Here is a 24,820-nt window from a genome sequence, read left to right as displayed (position 1 = left end):
GGCAAAACACTTCTGGAATCTTACCCCAGAGAATCAGAAGCATTCTTTGAAATATGGTATCAAGACAAATAGCATTGAGGTTAAGAGCTCTGCCTATGGAATAAGATACACCTAAGTTCTGATCCGACCTCCTTAAAGAAGTTCCTTAATCTCTCTGACCTCAATTGCCTTATCTTTACAATGGGAGTATTAATAGGGTAAACTTCATAGGAATGTACCGATGACTTTTTCCAAGCTGTCAGAATTCAAAGAATGTTGGCTGTCATTGCTGTTATTTACCATCCCACTTTAGAAGTCCAAAAAATGGGGTGATTGCCATATATATATTTAACTTTCTAAAAATCAATTTGAAGATTAAAACTAGATAAACTTGTCAAATGAGAGAAGGTATGTAACAAAGAGGTTAAGGCTACAGAGGGAAATTCATGTTGATGTAGATGCTGGAATCCATACATTTATAAAGTCAAACTTATTGAGGTATAATTTAAATGCAGCAACACTCACCCTTCTTAAGTGTGCAGTTTTGAGTTTTGACAGATGTATACAATCATGTAACCACCACCCTAGTCAAGATAGAGAATCTTTCCTTCACCCCCAAAAGTTTCCCATGTCTTTTAGTAGTCAATCCTTTCCTCTCACCCCTGGTTCTGGCTACCACTTATCTGATTTCTGTCCCTATAGTTTTGCCTTTGTCAAAATGTCACATAAATGGAATCATACATTTTTTTAAAATATGTTTTTATTGATCTTAGAAAGAGAGAGGAAGGGGAGAGAGAGAGAAAAAAACATGGATGAGAGAGACATTTATTGGCTGCCTTCTGCATGCCCCCTATTGGGGATCGAGCTCAAACCCTGGCAAGTGCCCTGACCCAGAATCAAACCTGCAATCTCACGGTGCACAAGATAATGCTCATCCAACTGAGCCATACTGGCCAGGGCAGAATCCATACATTTTTGAGAAAAAAATGTTGTGAATATTTTAAAAACTCTTCTCAAAAAACCTTTTGAGAAATAAGTTTTATGTGGTGGTTCTTGGTGCACAGGGTGTTATTGGTCATTCATGGGTGAATTTTGTTTCACAGCAGTGACATGCCTTGGTTTCTAGGCAGGTGGAACAAACTTCTGTTACTGTTGAATCTCTAAGCTAAAATAATCTCTCCATGGCTAGCCCTGTAGATCACATTCTCTTCCTTTTTCAAGTGAAAAAACCTAATAAATAATGAATAACAGAAATGAATTTAGGATCGCTGAAAGAGAGATTGAAATAAAAGCCCACTTGGAGCTGTGGGTAAGAAGCAATGTGACATGTTTGTAACTCCTCCCCCCTCCCCCCCGGATTATGCATGTTCTAATAAATCAAATGAGGAAATTTTGTATTGTGAAGATAGCTTGGGAGGATAGTAGAGCATAAGAATGAAGAGACAACTTTCCTTAGCTATGAAGTAACTGTTGACTCATTGTATTGTGAGGGAATGGCACATGGTAATTGCTAGCACTAGAAGGGGATGGCTGTGTGCACTTACTGTCAGGCCTGTGGTAGCTGGCACTGTGCATGGCAAAACAGGGCTGGGCAGGGCATTCGGAACAAAATCTGGGGACAGTTTTGATACTTGCTGTTGTGGGACCTTAAGTAAATCACAATGAACTGTCTTTTCATTATCTCTTGCCAATTTTTCTATACAATTGGAGTTTTTTCTTTTCCATTTTTTTCTAATTCTTTTTAAAAAATATATTTTTTATTGATTCTAGAGAGGGAGAGGGAGAGAGAGATAGAAACATCAATGATGAGAGAGAATCATTGATTGGTTGCTTCCTGCACGCCCCACACTGGGGATGGAGCCCACAACCCAGGCATGTGCCTTGACCAGGAATCGAACTGTGACCTCCTGGTTCATAGGTCAGTGCTCAACCGCCGAACCATGCTGGCCGGGCCATTTTTTCTCATTCTTAATACTTTATGACAAGCATCACAGGTAATTTTTTGTTTTGGTTTTTATATCTCAGACTCTCTTCTGGTGTTTTTATCATAATAAACTTATAAATATGGACAGAAAGTGTGTCAAATTGAAAGCCATGTGATCGAGGCATTGTAGAAATGGACCCTCCTTCCCAGTGCCCAGTCAAATCACAGTTGACTTGCTGACCATAATCTCATGGGAGATAGAGTCGGAATCACCCAGCTAAGATGCTCTTGAATTCCTGATGCAGAGGAACTGTGAGATAGTAAATGTTATAGTAAATGTTGTTTTAAGCCACCAAGATTTTTTTTGAAGAATTAACAGCAATAGATAAGTAATCTATCTATTAATTAGTTTTCCTGTGAGCAGAGCAGATTAGATTTTAATATATTTGTATCTCTTGCTGCTCAGGGTCTATTCTTTGATTCTGTTCTGGCTCTTGGCTACAGTTCAGATAACTGAGGTTATAGGATACTAGAGGCCCAGTGCATGAAATTCGTGCACTTGGGGGGGGGTCCCTCAACCCAGCCTGCACCTTCTCACAGTCTGGGACCCCTCAGGGGATGTCTGCCTGTTGGCTTAGGGCCTAAGTCGGCACTCAGACATCCCTCTCACAGTCCAGGGCTCTCGCAGTCCGGGACCCCGCACTCCTTACCGCTCATCAGTAGTGGAGGTGGGAGAGACTCCTGCCACCACCACTGCACTCGCCAGCCATGAGCCCAGCTTCTGGCTGATCGGCACTCCCCCTGGGGGAGTGCACTGACCACCAGGGGGCAGCTCCTGTGTTGAGCATCTGCACCCCGGTGGTCAGTGCATATCATAGCGACCGGTTGTTCCGCCATTCAGTCGATTTGCATAATAGCCTTTTATTATATAGGATGGTCTCTGGATATATACATAAAGTGGTGCTACATCATCATAGAGGTGCTTAAGACCCACATGGCAGTGTGCCGTTCTGGAGACTGTTCTGCATTGGTTAAGATCTAACCAAAGTGCATCACTTTGCTATGTACTCCAGAACTTGGCCATATCTCAAGAGTGACCACCTTTGGGAAAACCACCTGACATAGAAACAAACATGTATACCTACAAACCATGGTGTTATTTTACAGTGAAAAGTGTGTCCTTTCTTAACTCTTCTGTGAATGATTTCTCATTTGTGAAATGGCAATAGCTATTTCCACTTTATAGGATTTTGTGAGGATTATACAAAGTCCCTAGTGCCTCACACACAGTAAGTGCTTAGTGAATATTAGTTATTACTCCTAGGATTGAAGGACTGTTACTTCAGTCTCCCAAGCTAGAACCTTAACTCCTTTCTCTCCCTTGCTCTGCATATTCAATCAAATACTACATCAAGTCTATCTCCTACATACTCTCTAAGTCATTCCCTTCTCCCACCTCACCCCGCTCTCCACAGCTACTCTCCTAGTTCAGGCCCTCATTATTTCTTGCCTAGCACAGTCCAGTTTGCAGCCATCTAGTAAATCTTATCTTCCCTAAACCAGGGACACTTAAGAGTAAGTGGTTTGTACTTCTCCTCCTCAACCAGAGGGAAAATAGCTATATCACCCTACTCAGGGAGACAGACAGAAATCCAAAGAGTGCCATTTGCCAACCACACCCAAGGACAGAGGAAGTTAAAAGAATAAATCTCATTTTGGCATATCAGCATAAAGCTGACGAATATTCTATTGAGATCCTCCCCTAAATGCTCAGCCTTTAAAACCCCTCAAAACAAGGGTCCAGCTCCATGCTCCCCTCTTTCCTCACAGGCAGGCATCTCCTAAATTCTAAAGGACCCCACAAGGCTTGTAACCAGGGCAGCAATGGGCAGTGGCAGTTCATCTGGAACAAACTCCCTGAACCTCTCTCCAAGGCCCCTTTTCTGTGACGTTTTAGTGAGCCAGTGCAGTACAGCGTAGGCTCATTTCCTTAGCCCTTCCTGCTTTCTTTTTTTTTTTCAAATCCTCACCTGAGGATAGTTATCCCATTGATTTCCAGAGAGAGTGAGGGGGCTGGAGGGGGACAAGAACCATTGACAGGAGAGAGACACATCCACTGGTTTCCTCCCCTCTCACCTCCCACCCCTCTCCCCACAGTCTGAGCCCTTGACCTGAAATCCAACCCCAGGCTCTTTGGTGCTCGCGCTGACGCTCTAACCACTGCTCAGCCTGGATCCAGCTTTAATAAATATCCTCTGAACTTCACCAGGACTTGTGTTGTGAATTTTTCCCACAAACTACCGGGTGGCCCGCTCAGGGCCAGGTCCCCTTTTGGGTAGCAGCACCAGGCCTGGGTTTGTAGCACACATTCCTGATTTTGGTCCCGTGTCCCGAGTGAGGGCTGCGCGGCTCTCCTTCGATGTGGCTGTGACCGCCCTTGTCCCGAGAGAGTGGCCTGGTTGGGGACCAGGGCTCTGGAGGCGGTGCTTGCTCGCGGCCGCACCACGCCTCTCCCACTGGAAGGCGCCCGCGAAGGCTCAGCAGCCGGTTCACAGAGAGCCGGCGGCTGCGGTTCGACCTCAGAGACACCGGCGTCCGTCCTCAGACCACCCACGGGCGGACCCAGGGGGTCCCGGAGCGCCGGCCGGCGGGAACCCGGAGGCCGGAAACCATGAGCGGCTTCCTGCGCTCCGGCTCCAGCAGCTGGCGGCGGGCGGCCACCTTGGTGCTGGCGGCGGGCTGGGCGCACCCAGGCCCCGGAGTCCCGGCGCTGCCGCCGCTGCCCGCCGAGGGCTTCCGGCTGCTGCTGCTGCAGCGCTCCTCGCAGCAAGGCTTCATGCCCGGGGCGCACGTCTTCCCGGGCGGCGTGGTGGACGCGGCCGACTGCTCGGACGAATGGCTGCGCCTCTTCGCGCCGCACCACGGGCCGCCGCGCTTCGGCCTGAGTTCCCCGCCGCCCTCGCGCTCCACCTTCCCGGTGCTGCCCGCCGCGGGGCCCGACACCGCCGCGGAGGACCGCGCGGGGCTGCCGGACGACGTGGCCTTCCGCATCTGCGCCATCCGCGAGACCTTCGAGGAGGCGGGCGTGCTGCTGCTGCGGCCCCGCGCCTCGCCGCCGGCCGCCGCGCCCGAGCCGGGCCGCGCCCTCCCGCCGCCCGCCGGCCTGGCCGCCTGGCGCGCCCGCGTCCGCCGCGACCCGCGCGACTTCCTGCGCCTGTGCGCGCACCTCGACTGCACCCCCGACATCTGGGCGCTGCACGACTGGAGCGTCTGGCTCACGCCCTTCTCGCCGCGTGGCGGCCGCCGCTTCGACACGACCTTCTTTCTGTGCTGCCTGCGTGACCCGCCGCCCGTCTACCCGGACTTGGAAGAGGTGGTGGGCAGCCAGGTAGGGCGTCCTCGCGGGACCCCGGCCGGAGGCCCAGACCCACCCAGAACCTCGGGATCAGGGCCGTACAGCCAGTAAGTGCCTGAGCGGGCGTGGGGCCCGGGCGGTCCTGCCCCAGCCCCGCAGCCAAACCAGTCCTCCCCGCGGCTGCACAGCCCCAAGGCCCCGCTCCCTCCCCACGCGGCTTCCCCAGCGGAGCCGCCTGGTAGGCTCCAGGCTTCCTCCGAAGCACTTTACATACATTAGGCATTTCCCCTCCACAGCAGTTTAATTCCGTTTCCTTTTAAAATTCATTGAGACTTGTTTTATAGCCACATACATGGCCTATTTTGGTGGATTGTATCCTTTGCACCTAAAAAGAATATTCTGCTGTTTGAAGGCGTGTTTGTAAAGATTGACAGTTAGGTTAGATTTCTCGATAGTGTCTTTTAGGTCTTCCGTATTTACTTGTTCCATCAAATACTGTACTGAGAGAGGAATGCTTAAATCTTTTTTTTTTTTTTAAATCTTTATTGTTCAGATTATTACATTTGTTCCTCTTTTCCCCCCCCCCATAACTCCCCTCCTTCCAGCTCCCACCCTACCCTCCACCCTCACTCCCCACCCACTGTGTTCATCCATAGGTGCATGATTTTTGTCCAGTCACTTCCCGCATCTCCCACACCCCTTTTCCCCCCAAGAATAGTTAGTCCATTCCCTTTCTATGTCCCTGATTCTATTATAATCACCAGTTCATTCTGTACATCAGGTTATTTATTCACTTGATTCTTAGATTCATTTGTTGATAGATGCATATTTGTTGTTCATAATTTGTATCTTTACCTTTTTCTTCTACTTCCGCTTCTTAAAGGATACCTTTCAGCATTTCATATAATACTGGTTTGGCGGTGGTGAACTCCTTTAGCTTTTCCTTATCTGTGAAGCTCTTTATCTGACCTTCAATTCTGAATGATAGCTTTGCTGGATAAAGTGATCTTGGTTGTAGGTTCTTGGTATTCAGCACTTTGAATATTTCTTGCCATTCCCTTCTGGCCTGCAAAGTTTCTGTTGAGAAATCAGCTGACAGTCGTATGGGTATTCCCTTGTAGGTAATTGAGCCTCTTTCTCTTGCTGCTTTTAAGATTTTCTCTTTGTCTTTTGCTCTTGGCATTTTAATGATGATGTGTCTTGCTTGGTGTGGTCCTCTTTGGATTCCTTTTGTTTGGGGTTCTCTGCGCTTCTTGAACCTGTAAGTCCATTTCTTTCTCCAGGTGGGGGAAGTTTTCTGCCATTATTTCTTGAAATAGGTTTTCAATATCTTGCTGTCTCTCATCTTCTGGCACTCCAATAATTCTGATATTAGACCGCTTAAAGCTGTCCCAGAGGCTCCTTACACTATCTTCACACTTTCGGATTCTTTTTTCATTTTGCTTTTCCAATTGGGTGTTTTTTGTCGAATCTTTGGTTTGATTCTTGAGCTCCTCTGGTCTGCTATTGGGTATAATATTCTTTATTTCAGTCCGTGTATGCTTACTTTCTAATTTCTTTATCGTAGCATCGAGGGTCTCATTAGTTTTCGTGAGGCTCTGCACAAATTTATGGCAAGCCCTCAAAATTGCGATTCTTAGCTCCATATCCTCCATTTCTGTCATGTTTTTTTGTCTCCGCATCTTTTATGCTTTCTTGGTGCACCCCCTTGTGGTCTCTGTGCGCAGTCTTGTTCTAGCCAAGCCTTAATTGTTGTAGTTAACACTAGAGGGATTTGACCACCAGGCCGACTGGCTGTGAGAATCAGCTGTGCGGAAAACGTCTGTCTTCCGGGGAGGCGCTAATCCAGCCTTTGCCTGAGGCGATCGGCAAATGGCTGTGCGCAGGGCTTGGGCGGGCGGGATCAACAGGGCGGGGGGAGGGAGCCGCTATGGCCGCTCTCAGTCCGTCCCCAGGGGTTCTGCCTCTCTGTCCCAGCAATCGCTGCAAACCTCGGAGGGGCCGTAGCCAGACAGTCCCGCTTCTCCCGTTTGAGTCTGGGTCCCTAGAGACTCGCCCGGATCTGTAGCCCAGAGTCTGAGACTCACTCCTGATTGAAAACGACAACCGCGCCCTCAGCCGCCAGCCCGCTTTGCGCGCGCACCACCTCACCACCGCACCACCGTACCTTTAAATTTTCCACACTACGCCTCCTCTGAGCGTCGGTATGCTGTTGTTTTTGCTTCTAGTTGAAGAGTCTCTCCTCAGCCAGCCTTCCTGTGGTTCTGGTTGATGTCCGTTCCGACTTTTAGTTGTATTTTTGAAGTGGTTGTTTACGGCGGCAAACTCCGGTGTTTACCTATGCCGCCATCTTCGATCTCCCCCCGGAATGCTTAAATCTTCAACGAATGGTTGTCTTTTTTCAGTTCTATAAGGTTTTACTTCATGTATTTTAAGGCCCTTGTAAGGTGCTACATAGACATTTAGGACGTTAAAGCTTGATGGATGGACCCTTTGATTATTATGAAATGTTCTTCTTTATTCCTGGTAGTATTCCTGGTTCTGAAATCTGAAATTTACTGTGTCTAATACTAATGTAGTCACTCTACCTTTGATTAGCAATCGCATTTTTGCATAGTATATCTTTTTCGATCCTTTACTTTTAACCTATCTGCATCTTTATATTTAAAGTATTCTTTCTTTTTTTAATCCTCACCCAAGGACATTTTAATTGCTTTTTAGAGAGAGGAAGGCAGCTAGAGAAACATCCATGTGAGAGAGAAACATCAATTGGTTGCCTCCTGCTCTCCTCCCAACTGGAACTAAGTATGCAACCCAAAACCTATATAAGTGCCCTCACTGGGAATTGAACCTGTGACTGGGATTGAGCCCACATCCTGGGCATGTGCCCTACCTGGGAATCGAACAAGTGATCTCTTGGTGCATGGGATACACGCAACTGAATCATATTGGCCAACATGACAATTTTTGTCTTTTAGTTTCTTTTCTTTTTAAAAAAATATATTTTATTGATTATTTACAGAGAGAAAGGGAGAGGGATAGAGAGTTAGAAACATTGATGAGAGAGAAACATCAATTCAGCTGCCTCCTACACGCTCCCCACTGGGGATGTGCCTGCAACCAAGGCATATGCCCTTGACCGGAATCGAACCCGGGACCCCTCAGTCCGCAGGCCGACCTTCTATCCACTGAGCCAAACCAGTTAGGGCTTTAGTTTCTTTTAATTGGAGTATTTAGATCATTTCTTTTTAATGTCATTAACAACAAGGTTAGATTCAATTCTACTATCTTTCTGTTAGTTTTTTTGTCCCATCTAGTCCTTGCCCTGTTTTTTTTCCCTGGCTTCTTTAGGATTATTTGAGCATTTTTTAGGACTGTTTTATCTCCATTATTGACTTATCCTATCTAATAAAAGACAAAAAGGGTAATTAACCGTACCTCCGCTACGCTTCCCATTGGCTCATCAGGGCAATATGCAAATTAACTGCCAACAAAGATGGCGGCCAGCAGCCACGCAGCTGAAGCAAGCAGGAGGCTTGCTTGCTCCAGTGATGGAGGAAGCCAAGGTTCCCTGCCTGCCATGGCCTGGCTCTGAGCCTGAAAGCAACAATGTTTCAATTATAGAAGCTAAACAAACCCCAGATACCTGCTTTCAGCGGCTGCGGCCTCAGAGCTGGGAGTGCCAGTGACGGCAACAATGTTTCAATTATAGAAGGTAAATAAATCTCAGAATAAAAAAAAAAGAAAAAAAGGAGAGGCTGGGAGCTTCAGTTGCTGGCCAGCCTGAAACCTCAGCCCCTCACCCAGACTGGCCAGGCACCCCAGTGGGGACCCCCACCCTAAAGGGGGTGTGGCCAGCCTGAAAACAGCCATCAGCCCCTCATCCAGGCTGTCCAGGCACCCCAGCGGGGACCCCCACACTGAAGGGGGTGTGACCAGCTGCAAACAGCCATCAGCCCCTCAGGCTGGCCAGGCACCCCAGCGGGACCCCCACCCTGATCCGGGACATCCTTCAGGGCAAACCAGCTGGCCCCCACCCATGCACCAAGCCTCTATCCTACATAGTAAAAGGGTAATATGCAAACTGACCCTAACAGCAGAAAGACTGGGAATGACTGGTCACTATGACACACACTGACCACCAGGGGGCAGACACTCAATGCAGGAGCTGCTCTCTGGTGGTCAGTGCGCTCCCACATGGGGGAGCTCTGCTCAGCCACAAGCCAGGCTGATGGCTGCCAGTACAGCGGTAGTGGTGGGAGCCTCTCCTGCCTCCTCAGCAGTGCTAAGGATGTCCGACTGCAGCTTAGGCCTGCTCCCCGCTGGCAAGTGGACATCCCCCGAGGGCTGCCGGGCTGCCAGAGGGATGTCTGATTGCCATCTTAGGCCCAATCCCCCGGGGAGCAGGCCTAAGCCAGCAGGTGGTCATCCCCCGAGGGGTCCCAGACTGTGAGAGGGCACAGGCCGGGCTGAGACACCCCCCACCCCCGAGTGCACAAATTTTTGTGCACCGGGCCTCTAGTTAACTGTATCTCTTTGTGGTTGCTCTAGGGCAGTGGTCGGCAAACTCTTTAGTCAACAGAGCCAAATATCAGCAGTACAACGATTGAAATTTCCTTTGAGAGCCAAATTTTTTAAACTTAAACTATATAGGTAGGTACATTGTTATTAACTTAATTAGGGTACTCCTAAGGCTTAGGAAGAGCCACACTCAAGGGGCCAAAGAGCCGAATGTGGCTCGCAAGCCGCAGTTTGCTGACCACTGCTCTAGGGTTTGCAATAGCATAAACTCTATATGGGAAGAGATCAACCAATGAACTTGTATGCACATGTGTATAACCGGATGACACAGACAATGGGGTAGTGAGGGTTAGGGGTGGAGGGGAGGACAGGAGCGGACAGGAATGGGGGAAAAAGGAGGACCTCTGTAACACTTTCAACAATAAAGGTTAAAAACCAACTCTATAATACACTGATTATTTTTGCTTTAAACTGTAAAAATGAGGAAAAGTATTCTATTTTTATCTGCATATATACCATTTTTAGCACCCTTTATTCCTTTGTGTAGAATTTTTTTTTAGGAGACAAGCAATGAAGTTTTAAATTTTCCAATTACAGTTTATCGTCAATATTATCCTTTGTGTAGAGTTGGATATCCATTTGGTGTCCTTCTGCCTAAAGAACTTCCTCTAATGTGTCTTGTATTTCAGATCTTCTGACAATCCTCTAAATTTTATCTGAAACATACTTTATTTTTTTATTTATTTACGTATTTTTAAAAATATATTTTATTGATTTTTTACAGAGAAGAAGGGAGAGAGATAGTCAGAAACATCGATGAGAGAGAAACATCGATCAGCTGCCTCCTGCACACCTCCTACTGGAGATGTGCCCGCAACCAAGGTACATGCCCTTGACCAGAATCGAACCTGGGACCTTTCAGTCTGCAGGCCAACGCTCTATCCACCGAGCCAAACTGGTTACGGCTGCCTTTGTTTTTTTTGAAAGCTATTTTGGCTATGTGAAGAATTCTAGGTTAACAGGTTTTGTTTTGTTTTCTGTCAGTGCTTAAAGATGTTGCATTGTATTTTCCGGTTAGCATAATTTTCTGATGAGAAGTCTGTTTTTAACTCTTATCTCTGTTCCTCTTTACATAGTTGTGTGTGTGTGTGTGTGTCTACTTTAAATATTTTCTCTTAATCATTGGTGTTCATCAATTTGATTATGATGTACATGGTTTTCTTGTTCTGTTATTTATATTTCTTCAAATATTTTTTACCTTCTGCTATTTTCTGGAACTCTAGTTACATGTATGTTGGACTACTTGATAATGTCTCATAGGTCACTCAGAACTTGTTCATGTTTTTCAACCTTTTTTTCCTCTTCTTGCTTTATTTCGAAGGGATTCTATTGCTGTTTTTAAGTTCTCTCTCTGTTTTCTTATGTAGTGCTTATTCTGTAAATACCATCCAGTGTGTTTTTCATTTCAGATATTTTTCATCTCCAGAAGTTCTATATAGTTTCTTTAAAATATTTTCTATTTCTCTCTCATGTTCGTATTTCCCTTTCCATCTCATATTTATACAATGGTTTTAAGGTCCTTTTCTGCTAATTTCATTATCTCTGTAATATTTGGGGTCTATTTCTGTTGACAGATTTTTCCTCTAGTTATGGGTGGGTCTTGCAATTTTTGATTGGATCTTGGATATAGTGATTTTGAGTACTGGATTTTGTCATATTCCTTTAAGGATTGTTCAGGTTTTTTTTGGCAGGAAGTTAAGCTCTTGCAAAGTAACTTGATTCTTTTGAAGTTTGTTAATTTAAGTGGTCTTAGGGTAGGTCTGTGGTAGTCTGATCTAGGGCTAATAGCTGCACTTGTAATGTGTCCTCTTTTGGGGTCTGCTGAATACCCGTATATTCAGTGAGATCTCTCCACAGGGGTTGGAGGGAATTTGAAATACTTCTGGCCCAAGGTGAGCCCTGGAATTGTTAGTCTTTTTATTTTTTTTATTTTTTAAATTTTTTAAAAATATATTTTATTGATTTTTTACAGAGAGGAAGGGAGAGAGATAGAGAGTTAGAAACATCGATGAGAGAGAAACATTGATCAGCTGCCTCCTGCACATCTCCTACTGGGGATGTGCCCACAACCCAGGTACATGCCCTTGACCAGAATCGAACCTGGGACCCTTCAGTCCGCAGGCCGATGCTCTATCCACTGAGCCAAACCGGTTTCAGCATGGAATTGTTAGTCTTAAAGCTCTCAGGTAATTGTCCTTTTCTTAGGAATAGTTTTCCAGTGTCATGTGGTTTCACTTTATGCATATGTAGATTACTGTTTAGTGAAGACTCAAGAGCTCCCTGTACATATTTCTGGATGTCTGCATTGTAAATCCCTCCTCTCAAGTACATTGCCTTCCAGATTCTCCCCTGAATTTGTCTTCCCAAAGTCTGGTCTTTGTCTCTTCAGGTCAGTGAGAATCCTACACTCTGATTAGCCTCTCCCTCCTTGTGCTGTAGTCTGGGGAGTACCTTTAGGAAGGAAGCGTTGGGCACTCTTGGAACTTTACTGAGTTCACCTAATTTGTTTTTCTTTCCTCACTTACAATTCTGCATTCTTCAGTGTTCAAAACCGTGATTTTATAGATTTTGTCCACTAACCTATTTTTTACATTATGTTGGAGGAAGGTAATATAGCACTTGTGGCTGGAAGAGGAGGTTCCAATAAATAATTCTTAACCTGGTCTAGTCTAGTGGTTCTCAATAGGGGATTTGCCCTCTCCACACCCAGGTACATTTGTCAATGTCTGGAAACATTTTGGGTTGTCACAACTCAGGGACTCCTGCTGGCTTCTACTGGGTAGAGCCTAGGTATGCTACTCAACATCCTTTAGTGCACAGGACAGCTTCCCACAACAAAGAATTATCTGGTCTAAAGTGTCAATAGTGCCCTAACCGGTTTGGCTCAGTGGATAGAGCATCGGCCTGTGGACTGAAGGGTCCCAGGTTCGATTCCGGGCAAGGGCATATACCTTGGGTGCGGGCACATCCCCAGTATGGGGTGTGCAGGAGGCAGCTGATCGATGTTTCTCTCTCATCAATGTTTCAAACTCTCTATCCCTCTCTCTTCCTCTCTGTAAAAAATCAATAAAATATATTTTTAAAAAATAATAAAGTGTCAATAGTGCTGAGGTTTCAAAACCTAGTGGAAACACAGGTTTTGAGCAGTGCTTTACTAGTAGCAAGTAACCAATAAATGGTAAGTTCTTTTAACCTATGGTTTGAACTAACCTGAACAGGTTGAAATAAGTGGGTTGATGCTTATTGGTTAACCCTTCATCTTGATTATTGTCACTGAACTCACATAGAACTGACAAAGCAGAATGCTTTGTAAATAACTTAAAGATTGGGTGGTCCTTTGAGGTCCAAACTTGGTTTACAAAATGTAGCCAACTTCAGTATAATCTGGGGTGCTTGCTAAACAAAGATTTCTGGGCCCTACAGACTGAAGTTTTAACAAGTTTCTTAGGGGATGTTTAAGCACGTACAAGCTTGTGAACCTTTGGCCTATGGTTATCCAAGGCAGAAATCAATTTCGACTCCCTGGGTTTGGGCGTGGGAATCAGTTTTCCCCAGTGTAAGTGGATATTTTGTAAACCAGTTAAAGACCTTTTGGGTTTATTCCATATTCATTGAATCAGCAGCTCTTTTTATCCAAATGTGTATGGAAGGAAGGCTTGGGAAGGAGGGTAAATCACAGCACTGAGGCCACGTAAGTTAAATGGGCAAACTGGCTGGTTGATGACCTGCTATTATTACATTCCTGGGACTGTAGACTGAGTTACACTCTTGACCTTCCTTAAAGCTCCTACTGCTCCTTACCTCTTACCCCCATTATGACATGTGGTACATATCATGTTCCATTTTGGTTTCTGGAGACCCCACAGGGCCTGAGAGAGCTTTGTCTTGTCACTACCACATCCTTAGGGCCTAGCCAAAGCACCTATTTACGGGAGAAACAAATGGGTACTAAACTCTCAATCTGCTGCCATGGGTTTACACTTCACAGTCTTCTATGACCGGAACTGCTTTGCCTTCTCAGTATCACCTGCCCTTTATGCTGAATGACTCTCAACCCTTGGTGATCTATCCTGGTTTATTTACCAGTTCTCAGGGTCAGTATTCCAACAATCAACATCTTAAGGGGATCAACACAGCTTTCTTCATCAAACCTTTTCATGTTGTCTCAGAGTAATCTAGCAAGGCACATTAACGAATTAACTTTATATCTCCAACTAGACATTAGGTACTGATCTAACACTCTCAAATCTCTATTGTTTATGGACTGAACCTTAGGAAACCATACCTTTGTCTTCCACAGTGGTCATCTCCGTTAGAGGCAACTGAAAGTTTCATATCAAAAGAAATTTGGATGGCACCCCCACAGTTCTATGAAATAAGAAGACTCGAAAACTTTGCCTCTCTCTCTGACTTGCACAAGTTTTGTTTGGATCATGTATTAGAAGGGGTGGAAAGATGGATGCCGATCTTATTATTAACTGCTGATGGGCAGATCTCACTTTTACCAGGTAAAATCAGTGAAGCTTCAATGCTTTTGTTAGTATTCATATTTAATTCACTGGGCTATGTGGTTGTATTGCCCAACAGAGAGGACACGATTTACAGTCTGTTTTGTACACTACAGAAGTATTAATGAAATAAGATCAAAGTCTATAAAATATCCATAGTATTTATTATAATCCGAAGTTCGGAATAAGTTACTTTATATATACACATACACTTTTATGTAACTACTAGAGGCCCTATGCTCGAAATTTGTGCAAGAGTAGGCCTTCCTTTCCTCGGTTGCCGGCACCGGCTTCCCTCTGGCATCCGGGACCTGGGCTTCTCTCCGGCTGCCAGTAGGTACCCGGGACCCGGGGTCCCCTCACAGGCCCGGCTTCATCCGGAAGGTCGTCTGGAAGGACATCTGGTTTAATTAGCATATTATGCTTTTTTTTATTATAGATATTTCCTAGACATTGACAAAGTTCTTTCATATTATTTCACTTTTTTACATTTTAATTTTGAATTATGAGAACTTGTAAATTGTCATCTTATTTGAATTGGGGAGTTTGTTGGTGGTCAGTTGTTGGGTATGTATAAGATGGAGGTTTTGTGACAGTTTAGCATGGAGCTTTGTGACCTGCCTTATTTATGGCTACCTGTCTCAGTTCTCACAATAGTGATAATATTTGTTACTCATCCTATAGTGGGAGAATTGAGCAATGTTGATGTATAAATGATAATTTCTCTAATCTTAAAATTATTAGAGCATTCACATTGAGACACAAAAATATGTATGGACAAAGCCAATATTAATATTGACTAAGGAATTGAGATACGTTGATAAAATTAGGGTTATTTAACAACTATCTTAGTTCTAAGCACATGAAATAGATTAGAAAACTGATTAATATGTCACTAATATATTGGAATGTTTATAAAATAACACTGTGAATTAAAATATTTTTCAGGAGATGAGCTGTACTTAGAAGATTCAAACTTCTTAGAAAATCTTTTGTCCACTGAAAAAAAGACTGAAGAAATCATGAAGGAAGGCAAGAAATTTCACCGATTAGTGATATACAGTCGCCATGTTTATAGTATCCACGTGACTGTTCAGTCAAAGTATAAACATGTTTATCCTAAGACCTATGTAATAAGTAAGAGCCATTTGTAGTGCATTGTTTAAAGCTGGCCTATTTGAAGTTGTCCTAATAAATAATGAGGGATAAATAGACTTGCTTGGAACTTGAAGGAGCTTTGTGCCTATAAAAGTTTTAGTACAGTGTTTTACATTTCAAGTGTATTATGGAGCTCTCTTGCTTATTTTGTCTAAACCTTACAGTGTCACGCAAGTATAAAGTATTAGTGATCTTTTTACTAAAATGAGAAAAAAAATTTCACAAGGGTTTCCACTTCTGTATTGTTTTATTATCAAAAGTTTAAATAAAATGTTCTACTGCCATTGTTTTTTAAATGTCCAGTGTATTAGCACTTTCTTTGATGTGCTTAGGAGATTGATCCATGAATTCCTTAGACAGTCTGCTAGAATTTAAGGGTGTCTGATTACATAATAGACTTAGACAACCTTTTAGTGAAAATGTTATTATTATTTTTAAAAAATATATTTTTATTGATTTCAGAGAGGAAGGGAGAGGGTGAGAGAGAGAGAGAAACACCAATGATGAGAGAGAATCATTGATTGCCAGCCTCCTGCCCACCGCACACTGGGGATCAAGCCCTTGAATGGAATTGAACCCAGGACACTTCAGTCTGCAGGCCGACGCTCTATCCACTGAGCCAAACCAGCTAGAGCATTGTTATTTTTTTGTTATGTCTTTAGCTTGATGATAAAGATACAATTCTGTTGAAAACCAAATGGCATTAAATTATTTATTAGGTTTACCAAATTGGAAATCTGTCTTAGTTAATATTTTAGAGAAATATGATGCCGTGTCAAAAGCTATAACTATTTTTACTCTGGATTCTAGTTAATGAAACAGAGGTTAGTGAGATGTAGAATTAGTCATCATTTAATGGTGTTTATTGATGACCAGAGGCCCGGTGCACAAAATTCGTGCATGGGGGCAGGGGGAAGGGGTGTTCTTCAGCCTGGCCTGCACCCTTTCCAATCCGGGATCCCTCGGGAGATGTCTGGCTGCTGGTTTCCCTCTCACAATCCGGGACCGCTGGCTCCCAACCGCTCGCCTGCCTGATCGCCCCTAACCCCTCTGCCTGCCTGCCTGCCTGCCTGATCACCTCTAACTGCCCTCCCCTGCTGGCCTGATCGCCCCTAACTGCCTCTGCCTCGACCCCTGCCACTGTGGCTTTGTCTGGAAGGAAGGCAGGATGATTGGAAGATGTCCGGTCGACCCGGTCTAATTAGCATATTACCCTTTTATTAGTATAGAGATGTTTATTTTCAGTACTTTTAATATGGGTAATTTTTTCTCCTCCTAAGGGGAATGATATTTATTGATTAAAGATGGGAAAGACCTAGCCGGTTTGGCTCAATGGATAGAGCGTCAGCCTGTGGACTAAAGGGCCCCGGGTTCTATTCCGGTCAATTCTGGTTAAGAGCATGTACCTCGGTTGCAGGCTTCTCCCCAGCTCTGGGCCCTGGTCAGGGTGTTTGCAGGAGGCAACCAATTGATGTGTTTCTTTCACATCTATATTTTTCTCTGTCTTTCCCTCTCTCTTCCACTCTCTCTAAAAAGCACTGGAAAAATATCCTTGAGTGAGGATTAGGAAAAAAAAAATATATATGAAATGGCCCAGACACCAATTCCATTTGAGATTGTTGACTGTTATGTATCATAAAACGGATTTAATTTTTTATGAAGTATCTTAATTTTCCTTCTTATAAAATAGAGGTATTGGTGAGTTAAGCTTATGCATACTATTTACTCCTGATTAGAAGAATATATCTAGGTCTCAGCCGAGGACACTGCCTTTCAGGAGATGTTTGGCAGTGTCTGAAAACATTTTTAGTTGTCACAACTAAGAGTGAGATGCTACTCCTGTTACTGGTCTGCCTCAGGTTGGCCTGTAGTGTGTGGGTCGTGTAGGAAAGATTTCGCAACACAAGTCCAGATGGGTCTGAGGATATGTTTATTAATGCTGCGGACAATGAAACAAAGAAGTTAAAGGGAGAAGAAACAACAGGGGAGAGCCTAGGGGTGCTCCTGTCTTGGCTCTAGAAATGATATAGGAAAGAAGTGAGCGAAGGCAGGGATACTGTTAGCTCACTGGTCGCAGTGATAGAAATGAGCCTAAATGGGACTGCTTTAGCTCACTGGGAAGTCAGAGAAAAAGGGGGCCTTGGAGACAGGATCAGGGGGCTAGCCTGGGTCGAGCTGCCTACAGCTCCCCTGGCTGCAAGTCTTGTGGGGACCCCTAGAATTTAGAAAGAAATACAAAGTTCATGCCTGGGAAGGGGCATGGGCGTGCTCTAGAGCAGTGGGCGCCAACCTTTCGAACCTCACGGACCACCAGGGGTCCACAGACCACTGGTTAGCAACCGCTACTCTAGAGTGAGCCCGCGTTGAGTCTTTGTCTTGAGGGTTTTTTATTCTTTTTTTTTTTTTCCTTCTGCAGGCAAGAATCTTAGGGGAGGGTTTCAGCAGCTTTCCAGGTGCATTTTTAATATGCTGATGCATCAACATGAGTGTATAGGGGAGTTTTGGATTATTCTTTGGTCTCTTTTACTTTTATCTTAGGTCTGTCTGGCTTTAATTAGTTTTTTTGTTATTAGTTCCCCAACTTCATCTGTCCTTGGGTTTAGCTGGTATAAATGGCATTAATTGGGTCTTTGTTCTCTGTTTTCCCAGGCCAGGTTGGTTTAAACTATGTATTTTCTGGTTGCGGGGAGGGTATAAACCATTTGCTCTCAAGTGTCCTTGTTCAGGGAAGATAAGGTCTTGCAGTTCATAAGCTGGCTGCAAACTGCCCAAACTGGCCTTGTTTAATGTTCTTGTCTCAGTTTCCCCATTCCACTTGCTCAGGGGTTTTCCTAGCTTCTTACTATCCCACTGCGCTCGCATCTCGTGGGGAGAGGACAAGGATGCAGGTACATGTCCCACAACATGTAAGGCAGCTGCTTACAGCAGAGAATTATCTGGCCAAGGTTGAGAAACTGATCTAGAAGAAAATCTGTTTTCTTCAATGAATGATCCTATATGTAAATTTGGAGGAACATGGACACTGTTAGCATTCCATCTGGCTTCTGAACCTATAAAAGTTCTTATTGACTTTTGGCTTTAGACATAATATTCTTTCATTCTCACAGAAAATGGAATATTATATAGCTGGAAGAGACCTCAATGAATACTACTGTTTTGTTGATGACAAAACAGAAACGGATTCACATAGCTAGTGCCACAGCCAACAGTAGGACCTGGTTCATTGTCAAGCAAGTGACATCTATTGCCTGTCACCAAAAGCAGATATCTGAACACTTCTGCCCACTGCATCTTGGTAGTATAGTTGCCAAGGGAAGCACAACACAGCCAAGCATTGAAGGGAACAACACAAGAAGAGGCAGAGCAAGATCAGCTCTAGTAGTGAGCATTGGTTCCTCCATGGCCAGCAGGTCTCGTCCCTGCAGCCAACACAACACAGTTGGCCTGCATGTATCCTTCTTGTGCTGCAGTAGAAGGACCTCATCACTTCCCCAGACAGGAGACAGACATAGTAGTGGGGTTGGTCAGGTGTTATATGATGCGCACACTTAAGCAGAAGAGCAAAGGATATACATTGAATCTGACACAGGTAAAGATTTCCACACAAGGTGTCTAGTCTACCACAGACTATGAGAACTCGCATTTGGTTAAGAAGTATTTCAGGCCGAGGGAAGGTCAGAAGACTGCGTGCAAACCCGAGCCAGTTTGGCTCAGTGGGTAGAGCATTGGTCCTTGGACTGAAGGGTCCTGGGTTTGATTCCGGTGAGCGGCATGTACCTCAGTTGCAGGCTGATCCCCAGAGGCAGCCAGTTGATATGTCTCTCTCCTATTGATGTTTCTCTCCCTCTCTCTGTCTCTCCCCCACCCTTCCACTCTGTCTAAAAATCAATAGCCCTAGCCGGTTTGGCTCCATGGATAGAGCGTCAGCCTGCGGACTGTAGGGTCCTGGTTCGATTCCGGTCAAGGGCACATGCCTGGGTTTCGGGCTCAATCTCCAGTGGGGGGTGTGCAGAAGGGCAGCCGATCAATAATTCTCTCTCATCATTGATGTTTCTATCTCTCTCTCCCTCTCCCTTCCTCTCTGAAATCAATAAAAATAACTTTATCTTAAAAAACTAATAAAATAAAAATCAATAGAAAAAAAATATCCTCAGGTGAGGATTAACAATAACAACAAAAAAGACTGTGTGCAAGACACTGGCTTTCCCAACACTCATTGCTTTCCTTGTTTTGCTGATGCTTTTGGATGACCTCCATAATAATCCCAAATTGGGCAGGCATCAATATCTCAGGCTAACATGTCTTGTCTTCACAGCTCTTTGTTAATAAATATAAAACAAGAGCATCCTATAAGGTAGCAGATATAATAAGGACTCAAATATAAGGGCACTTATTCTCTTCTGAGAGCTGATTTGTGTTGGGGCGGGTGGGGGGCAGCCCTCACATTTGAGCATATGTTACTTCATAGTTTCTTCTTTCTCCTCAAACCTCTATATTTTCAACCTCTCTGCAAATTTGACAGTTTTCCACTCCCCCTTGCTCCCCCTTAGCACTCCTCCTCTGGCCACTTTAATTTCTTCTTTTCAAACTGACCTTTAGATGTCACAGTCCCTCGGTACTTGTTCTCAGACCCTCTTTGCCCCTTGGGTGGTGTAAGCAACTTCCAAGTCACATTTTTTCAAAATGAAATTGTTTGCCCTCTGTTTTCTCTTTTTCTTTCTCACTGTTTGGAAATGGTGACAATTAGAGCAGCTACCTTGGACCTAGAGACAGAAGCCAGATGTTAAGGCGTATCTGCCTGCCAGACTTGGATTACTCACCTCTTGCTTGTTATGTGAAAGAAAATACACTTCTATTTTACATACACCACTACACAGGGGTGGGCAAAAGTAGGTTAATAACAATATTAACAATAATAACAATATTAAAAATAATGCAATAATAAATAAATAACATAAGAATAAATGTTCACATACTCGAAACTGTAAACCTACTTTTTTGTTTTTCTTTTTTATTTGTTAATCTTCACCCAAGGATATTTTTCCATTGATTTTTAGAGAGAGTGAAAGGGAAAGAGGGAGGGGGGTAGAAAGAGAGAGAGGAAAACATCGATGTGAGAGACACACATTGATTGGTTGCCTCCCACACATGCCCTGAACAGGGCCAGGGATCAAACCTGCAACCCAGGTATGTGCCCTTGACTGGGAATCGAACCCACGACCCTGTGGTGCATGGGTGGATGCTCTAACCACTTAGGCACACCAGCAAGGGCTGTAAACCTACTTTTTGCCCACCCCTGTACTTTTAGGTCTCTGTTAAAAAAGTTTTGCTTCGCTGAAACCGGTTTGGCTCAGTGGATAGAGCGTCGGCCTGCGGACTGAAAGGTCCCAGGTTCGATTCCGGTCAAGGGCATGTACCTTGGTTGTGGGCACATCCCCAGTGGGAGATGTGCAGGAGACAGCTGATCGGTGTTTCTCTCTCATCGATGTTTCTAACTCTCTATCTCTCTCCCTTCCTCTCTGTGGAAAATCAATAAAATATATTAAAAAAAAAAGTTTTGCTTGTTCCCTAGGCTATAACTTTCCCTCCCTAAAGTTCCCTCAGCACAGTCTTTGCATATCAGAAACCTACCAGTTATGTAAGCTAAAAATCTTAAGTCATTCTTGATTCCTCTCTTTTCTTCATTCCTATATCCAGGTGACTAGCAAGTGCTGTTGATGCTGTTACCCACAATTAACTTGAATTTCCCATCTTCTGACCTCTGCACTATCATCTTAGTCTAGGCCCGTGACCGGCAAACCGCGGCTCTTGGCCCCTTCAGTGTGGCTCTTCCACAAAATACCACGTGCGGGCGCGCACGTACAGTGTGATTGAAACTTCGTGGCCCATGCGCACAAGTCGGTATTTTGTGGAAGAGCCGGTATTTTGTGGAAGAGCCACACTGAAGGGGCCAAAGAGCCGCATGTGGCTCGCGAGCCGCGGTTTGCCGAGCCGCAGTTTGCCGACCACTGGTCTAGGCCATAGTTATCTCTTAGTAGCCAATTGTAATAGCCTCCAGGCAGGTCTCTCCATTTTCATTCTTTCCCTGCATTCACATATTGGGCTTGAAAAGTGACCCTGACATTGAAATGTAAGTCATGTCCTGTCTCTGCCCTCATTAAAAACAATGGCTTTTCTTCATATTTAAAAACTAATTTACTGTGGCCTATAAGGCCCCCCACCTGATCTCATCATTCACCCCTCTATACGCCCACCAAAAGAGTCTTCTTTTCTTGTTTCTTGAGTACTCAAAGTTCTTTCCCACCTCACAATCTCCACATACAGTTGCCTTCAGACAAACCTGGATTTCTGAACTATTTTGTTCTTGTAGCCTCCAAAAAACAGCAGAGGATGGGCATCCAATATGTGAATTATGGCACGTCTAAAAGAAAATTATAAAACAAATAGAAGAAAAGCATTATTTAGAGAAGTAAATAAAGGTTTTTGAGTTGAAGAAAAATGTTGATCATCAGGTAAAAAGGTCCTGTTTTGGTGAAAGCAAAGTTAACAAAAATTGTCCAATACCTGGATGACATTTTGAATTTCAAAGATAAAGAATACACACATGGAGAACCCTGGCACCCATGCATGCTCTGCAGCCACGGAGGTACCTGGGAGCCTGTGCAAGAAAGCCAAGCTGAGCAACAATGTGCAGAACTGGGGGATGCAGAGAGCAACCAGTGTCACCTATCAAGCTCATGATGTCAGCAGGAACAAGAGAGGTCGGGTGATGGGGACCAGAGGTGGCTTACACGGTTGTCCAGTTTGGCTCACAAGCTTACCTGGAACAGGGAAGACCACAGTGATTATGGCTTTGGAGGAGTATTTGGTTTGCCCTGGTAGTCCATTCTGCGCTTTGTGACAACAATTGTCAAGGTCTCAGTAAAAATCTTGGCTGCAGTCCTGAAGACAGAGAGAAAATGTTCGGCGCATTGCAGAAGTTGCTAAACTGAAGATGTGGGCTTAGTACGCATCACGAGTTTCATATTGCCTTATACTCAGGATGGCGACAATGCAAGGCAGATTCACGGGGGTGCACGTTTACCTTTCTCTGAAGTATCTGAATGGTTGTGAACAGAGGGATGTCAAAGGACTCTATAAAAAAGCTCGGGCTGGAGAAATTAAAGGTTTCACTGGGATTGATTCTGAATATGAAAAACCAGAGGCCCCTGAATTGGTGCTGAAAACAGACTCCTGTGACGTAAATGACTGTGTCCAGCAAGGTGTGGACCTTCTGCAGGAACAGGATACTGTACCTGTAGATGCCTCTTATGAAGTTAAATAACTGTATGTGCCAGAAAATAAAGTTCACTTGGCAAAAACAGATGCAGAAACATTACCAGCACTGAAAATTAACAACATGGATGTGCAATGGGTGCAGGTTTTGGCAGAAGGTTGGGCCACCCCACTGAATGGCTGTATGAGAGAGAAGGAGTACTTGCAGTGTCTTCATTTTGATTGTCTTCTTGATGGAGGTATCATTAACTTGTCAGTGCCTATAATTCTGTCAGCTACTTATGAAGATGAATAGGGTATGTGGCTGTATGGCATTTGCTCTGACATATGAGGGCTGCTGTGTGGCTATTCTCCACAATCCAGAATTTTTTGAGCACAGGGAGGAGGAGCCTGACAGTGATGAGCGACATGCAAGAACCACCCCTACATCAAGATGGTTATGGGACAAGGAGATTGGCTGATTGGAGGAGATCTTCAAGTCTTGGACTGAATTTATTGGAGTGATGGTCTTTTTTTGTAACTTATTAAATTTATTGGGGTGACATTGGTCAACATGAGCATATATGTTTCAGGTGTGGGTTTCTATGTTATAAGACCTGTATTTTTGTGGAATGATAGTCTTGATCAATATTGTTTTATTCCTACTGAGCTAAAGCAGAAATGTAAAGATATGAACACTGATGCTGTCTTTGCACTTTAATTATGTAACCCAGTGCACAATGGACATGCTTTATTAATGCAGGACACCCATAAACAACTTCTAGAGAGGGGCTACCAGCACCCTCTTGGTTGGTGGACGAAGGATGACGATGTTCCTTTGATGTGGCAAATGAAGCAGCATGCTGCAGTGCTGGGGGAAGGCGTCCTGAATCCCGGAACAATGGAGGTGGCCATCTTCCCATCTCCCATGATGCCTGCTGGACCCACTGAGGTCCAGTGGCACTGCAGAGCGTGGGTGGTGGCAGGAGCCAATTTCTTCATTGCTGGAGGGAACCCCGCTGGCATGCTTCATCCAGAAATAGGGAAGGACCTGCACTAGCCAACTCACAGCGCCTAAGTGTTGACAGTGTCCCCTGGCCTAATTATTTTGGAAATAATTCCCCCCCCCCCCTTTTAGAAAAAAGTATATTTTTATTGATTTCAGAGAAGAAGGGAGAAAGAGAGATAGAAACATCAATGATGAGAGAGAATCATTGATCAGCTGCCTCCTGCAGGCCCCCTACTGGGGATTGAGCCCACAACCCAGGCATGTGCTCTTGACCAGATTTGAACTTGGGACCCTTCAGTCCGCAGGCCAACACTCTATCCCAGGGGTCCTCAAACTTTTTAAACAGGGGGCCAGTTCACTGTCCCTCAGACCGTTGGAGGGCTGGACTATAGTTTTAAAAAAAACTATGAACAAATGCCTATGCACACTGCACATATCTTATTTTAAAGTAAAAAAACAAAACGGGAACAAATACAATATTTGTATTTGCATGTGGCCCGCGGGCCGTAGTTTGAGGACCCCTGCTCTATCCACTGAGCCAAATTGGCTAGGGCAAAATAGTTCCCTTTTGAGTTGCAGCTTACAACAAAAAACAGAAGTGTATGGACTAACATGACTCTGAACACCATGAAGACTTTGAATTTATTTCAGGAACGTGAATGTGCAACCTTGCTCAAGATGGCCAGAAATCTCCTGAAGGTTTCATGGCTCCCGAGGCCCGGACTGTGCTGGTGGAGAAAGCTTAAGGTGCTAACCAGCCCCTCCTTGACACTTCACTGAGTAACCAGAGGGGACCACATAGTTAATATCGGCATTTCTTTGTGGTGGGTCTGTCTGGACGCGGTTCCTAAAAACAGACCATTTTATTTAACTCGAATCCATTTTCTTCTGCCTTATGAGTTCTGTTTTGAACTAGTGTAACACACTGCTAGTTTTAATGTATCTTTTTCACTTATTTTTTTTAATCCTCACCTGAGGATATTTTTTTCCCATTGATTTTTGTTGTTAATATTTACCCAAGGATATTTTCCCATTGATTTTTAGAGAGAGTG

The 24,820-nt window shown here is 44.5% G+C and overlaps 1 protein-coding gene and 1 pseudogene across 2 annotated transcripts; both read left to right on the top strand.

Annotated features, from left to right (window-relative positions):
* The first annotated feature begins 4,434 nt into the window (after positions 1–4,434).
* NUDT19 (nudix hydrolase 19) lies at positions 4,435–15,801 on the top strand. Of its 2 annotated transcripts, XM_070398249.1 has the most exons (3): positions 4,435–5,291; positions 14,140–14,347; positions 15,296–15,801. In XM_070398249.1, the coding sequence occupies exons 1-3, from the start codon at positions 4,575–4,577 to the stop codon at positions 15,499–15,501; spliced, it is 1,131 nt and encodes a 376-aa protein (XP_070254350.1). In that variant the 5' UTR covers positions 4,435–4,574; the 3' UTR covers positions 15,502–15,801. The 2 variants fall into 2 exon arrangements, with proteins under 2 accessions (XP_070254350.1, XP_070254351.1); XM_070398250.1 differs by lacking the exon at positions 15,296–15,801 and having other exon boundaries at positions 4,435–5,365; positions 14,140–14,247.
* Positions 15,802–21,429: 5,628 nt separating this feature from the next.
* Positions 21,430–24,514, top strand: LOC138997334 (bifunctional 3'-phosphoadenosine 5'-phosphosulfate synthase 1 pseudogene; annotated as a pseudogene).
* The last annotated feature ends 306 nt before the right edge of the window (positions 24,515–24,820 follow it).

Source organism: Myotis yumanensis, unplaced genomic scaffold (assembly GCF_028538775.1).
Source record: "Myotis yumanensis isolate MYYU_CA2020_CCGP unplaced genomic scaffold, mMyoYum1.0.hap1 SCAF_18, whole genome shotgun sequence".
In the NCBI taxonomy this organism is placed as follows: Eukaryota; Metazoa; Chordata; class Mammalia; order Chiroptera; family Vespertilionidae; genus Myotis; species Myotis yumanensis.
This window is presented reverse-complemented; position numbering and strand designations above follow the sequence as displayed.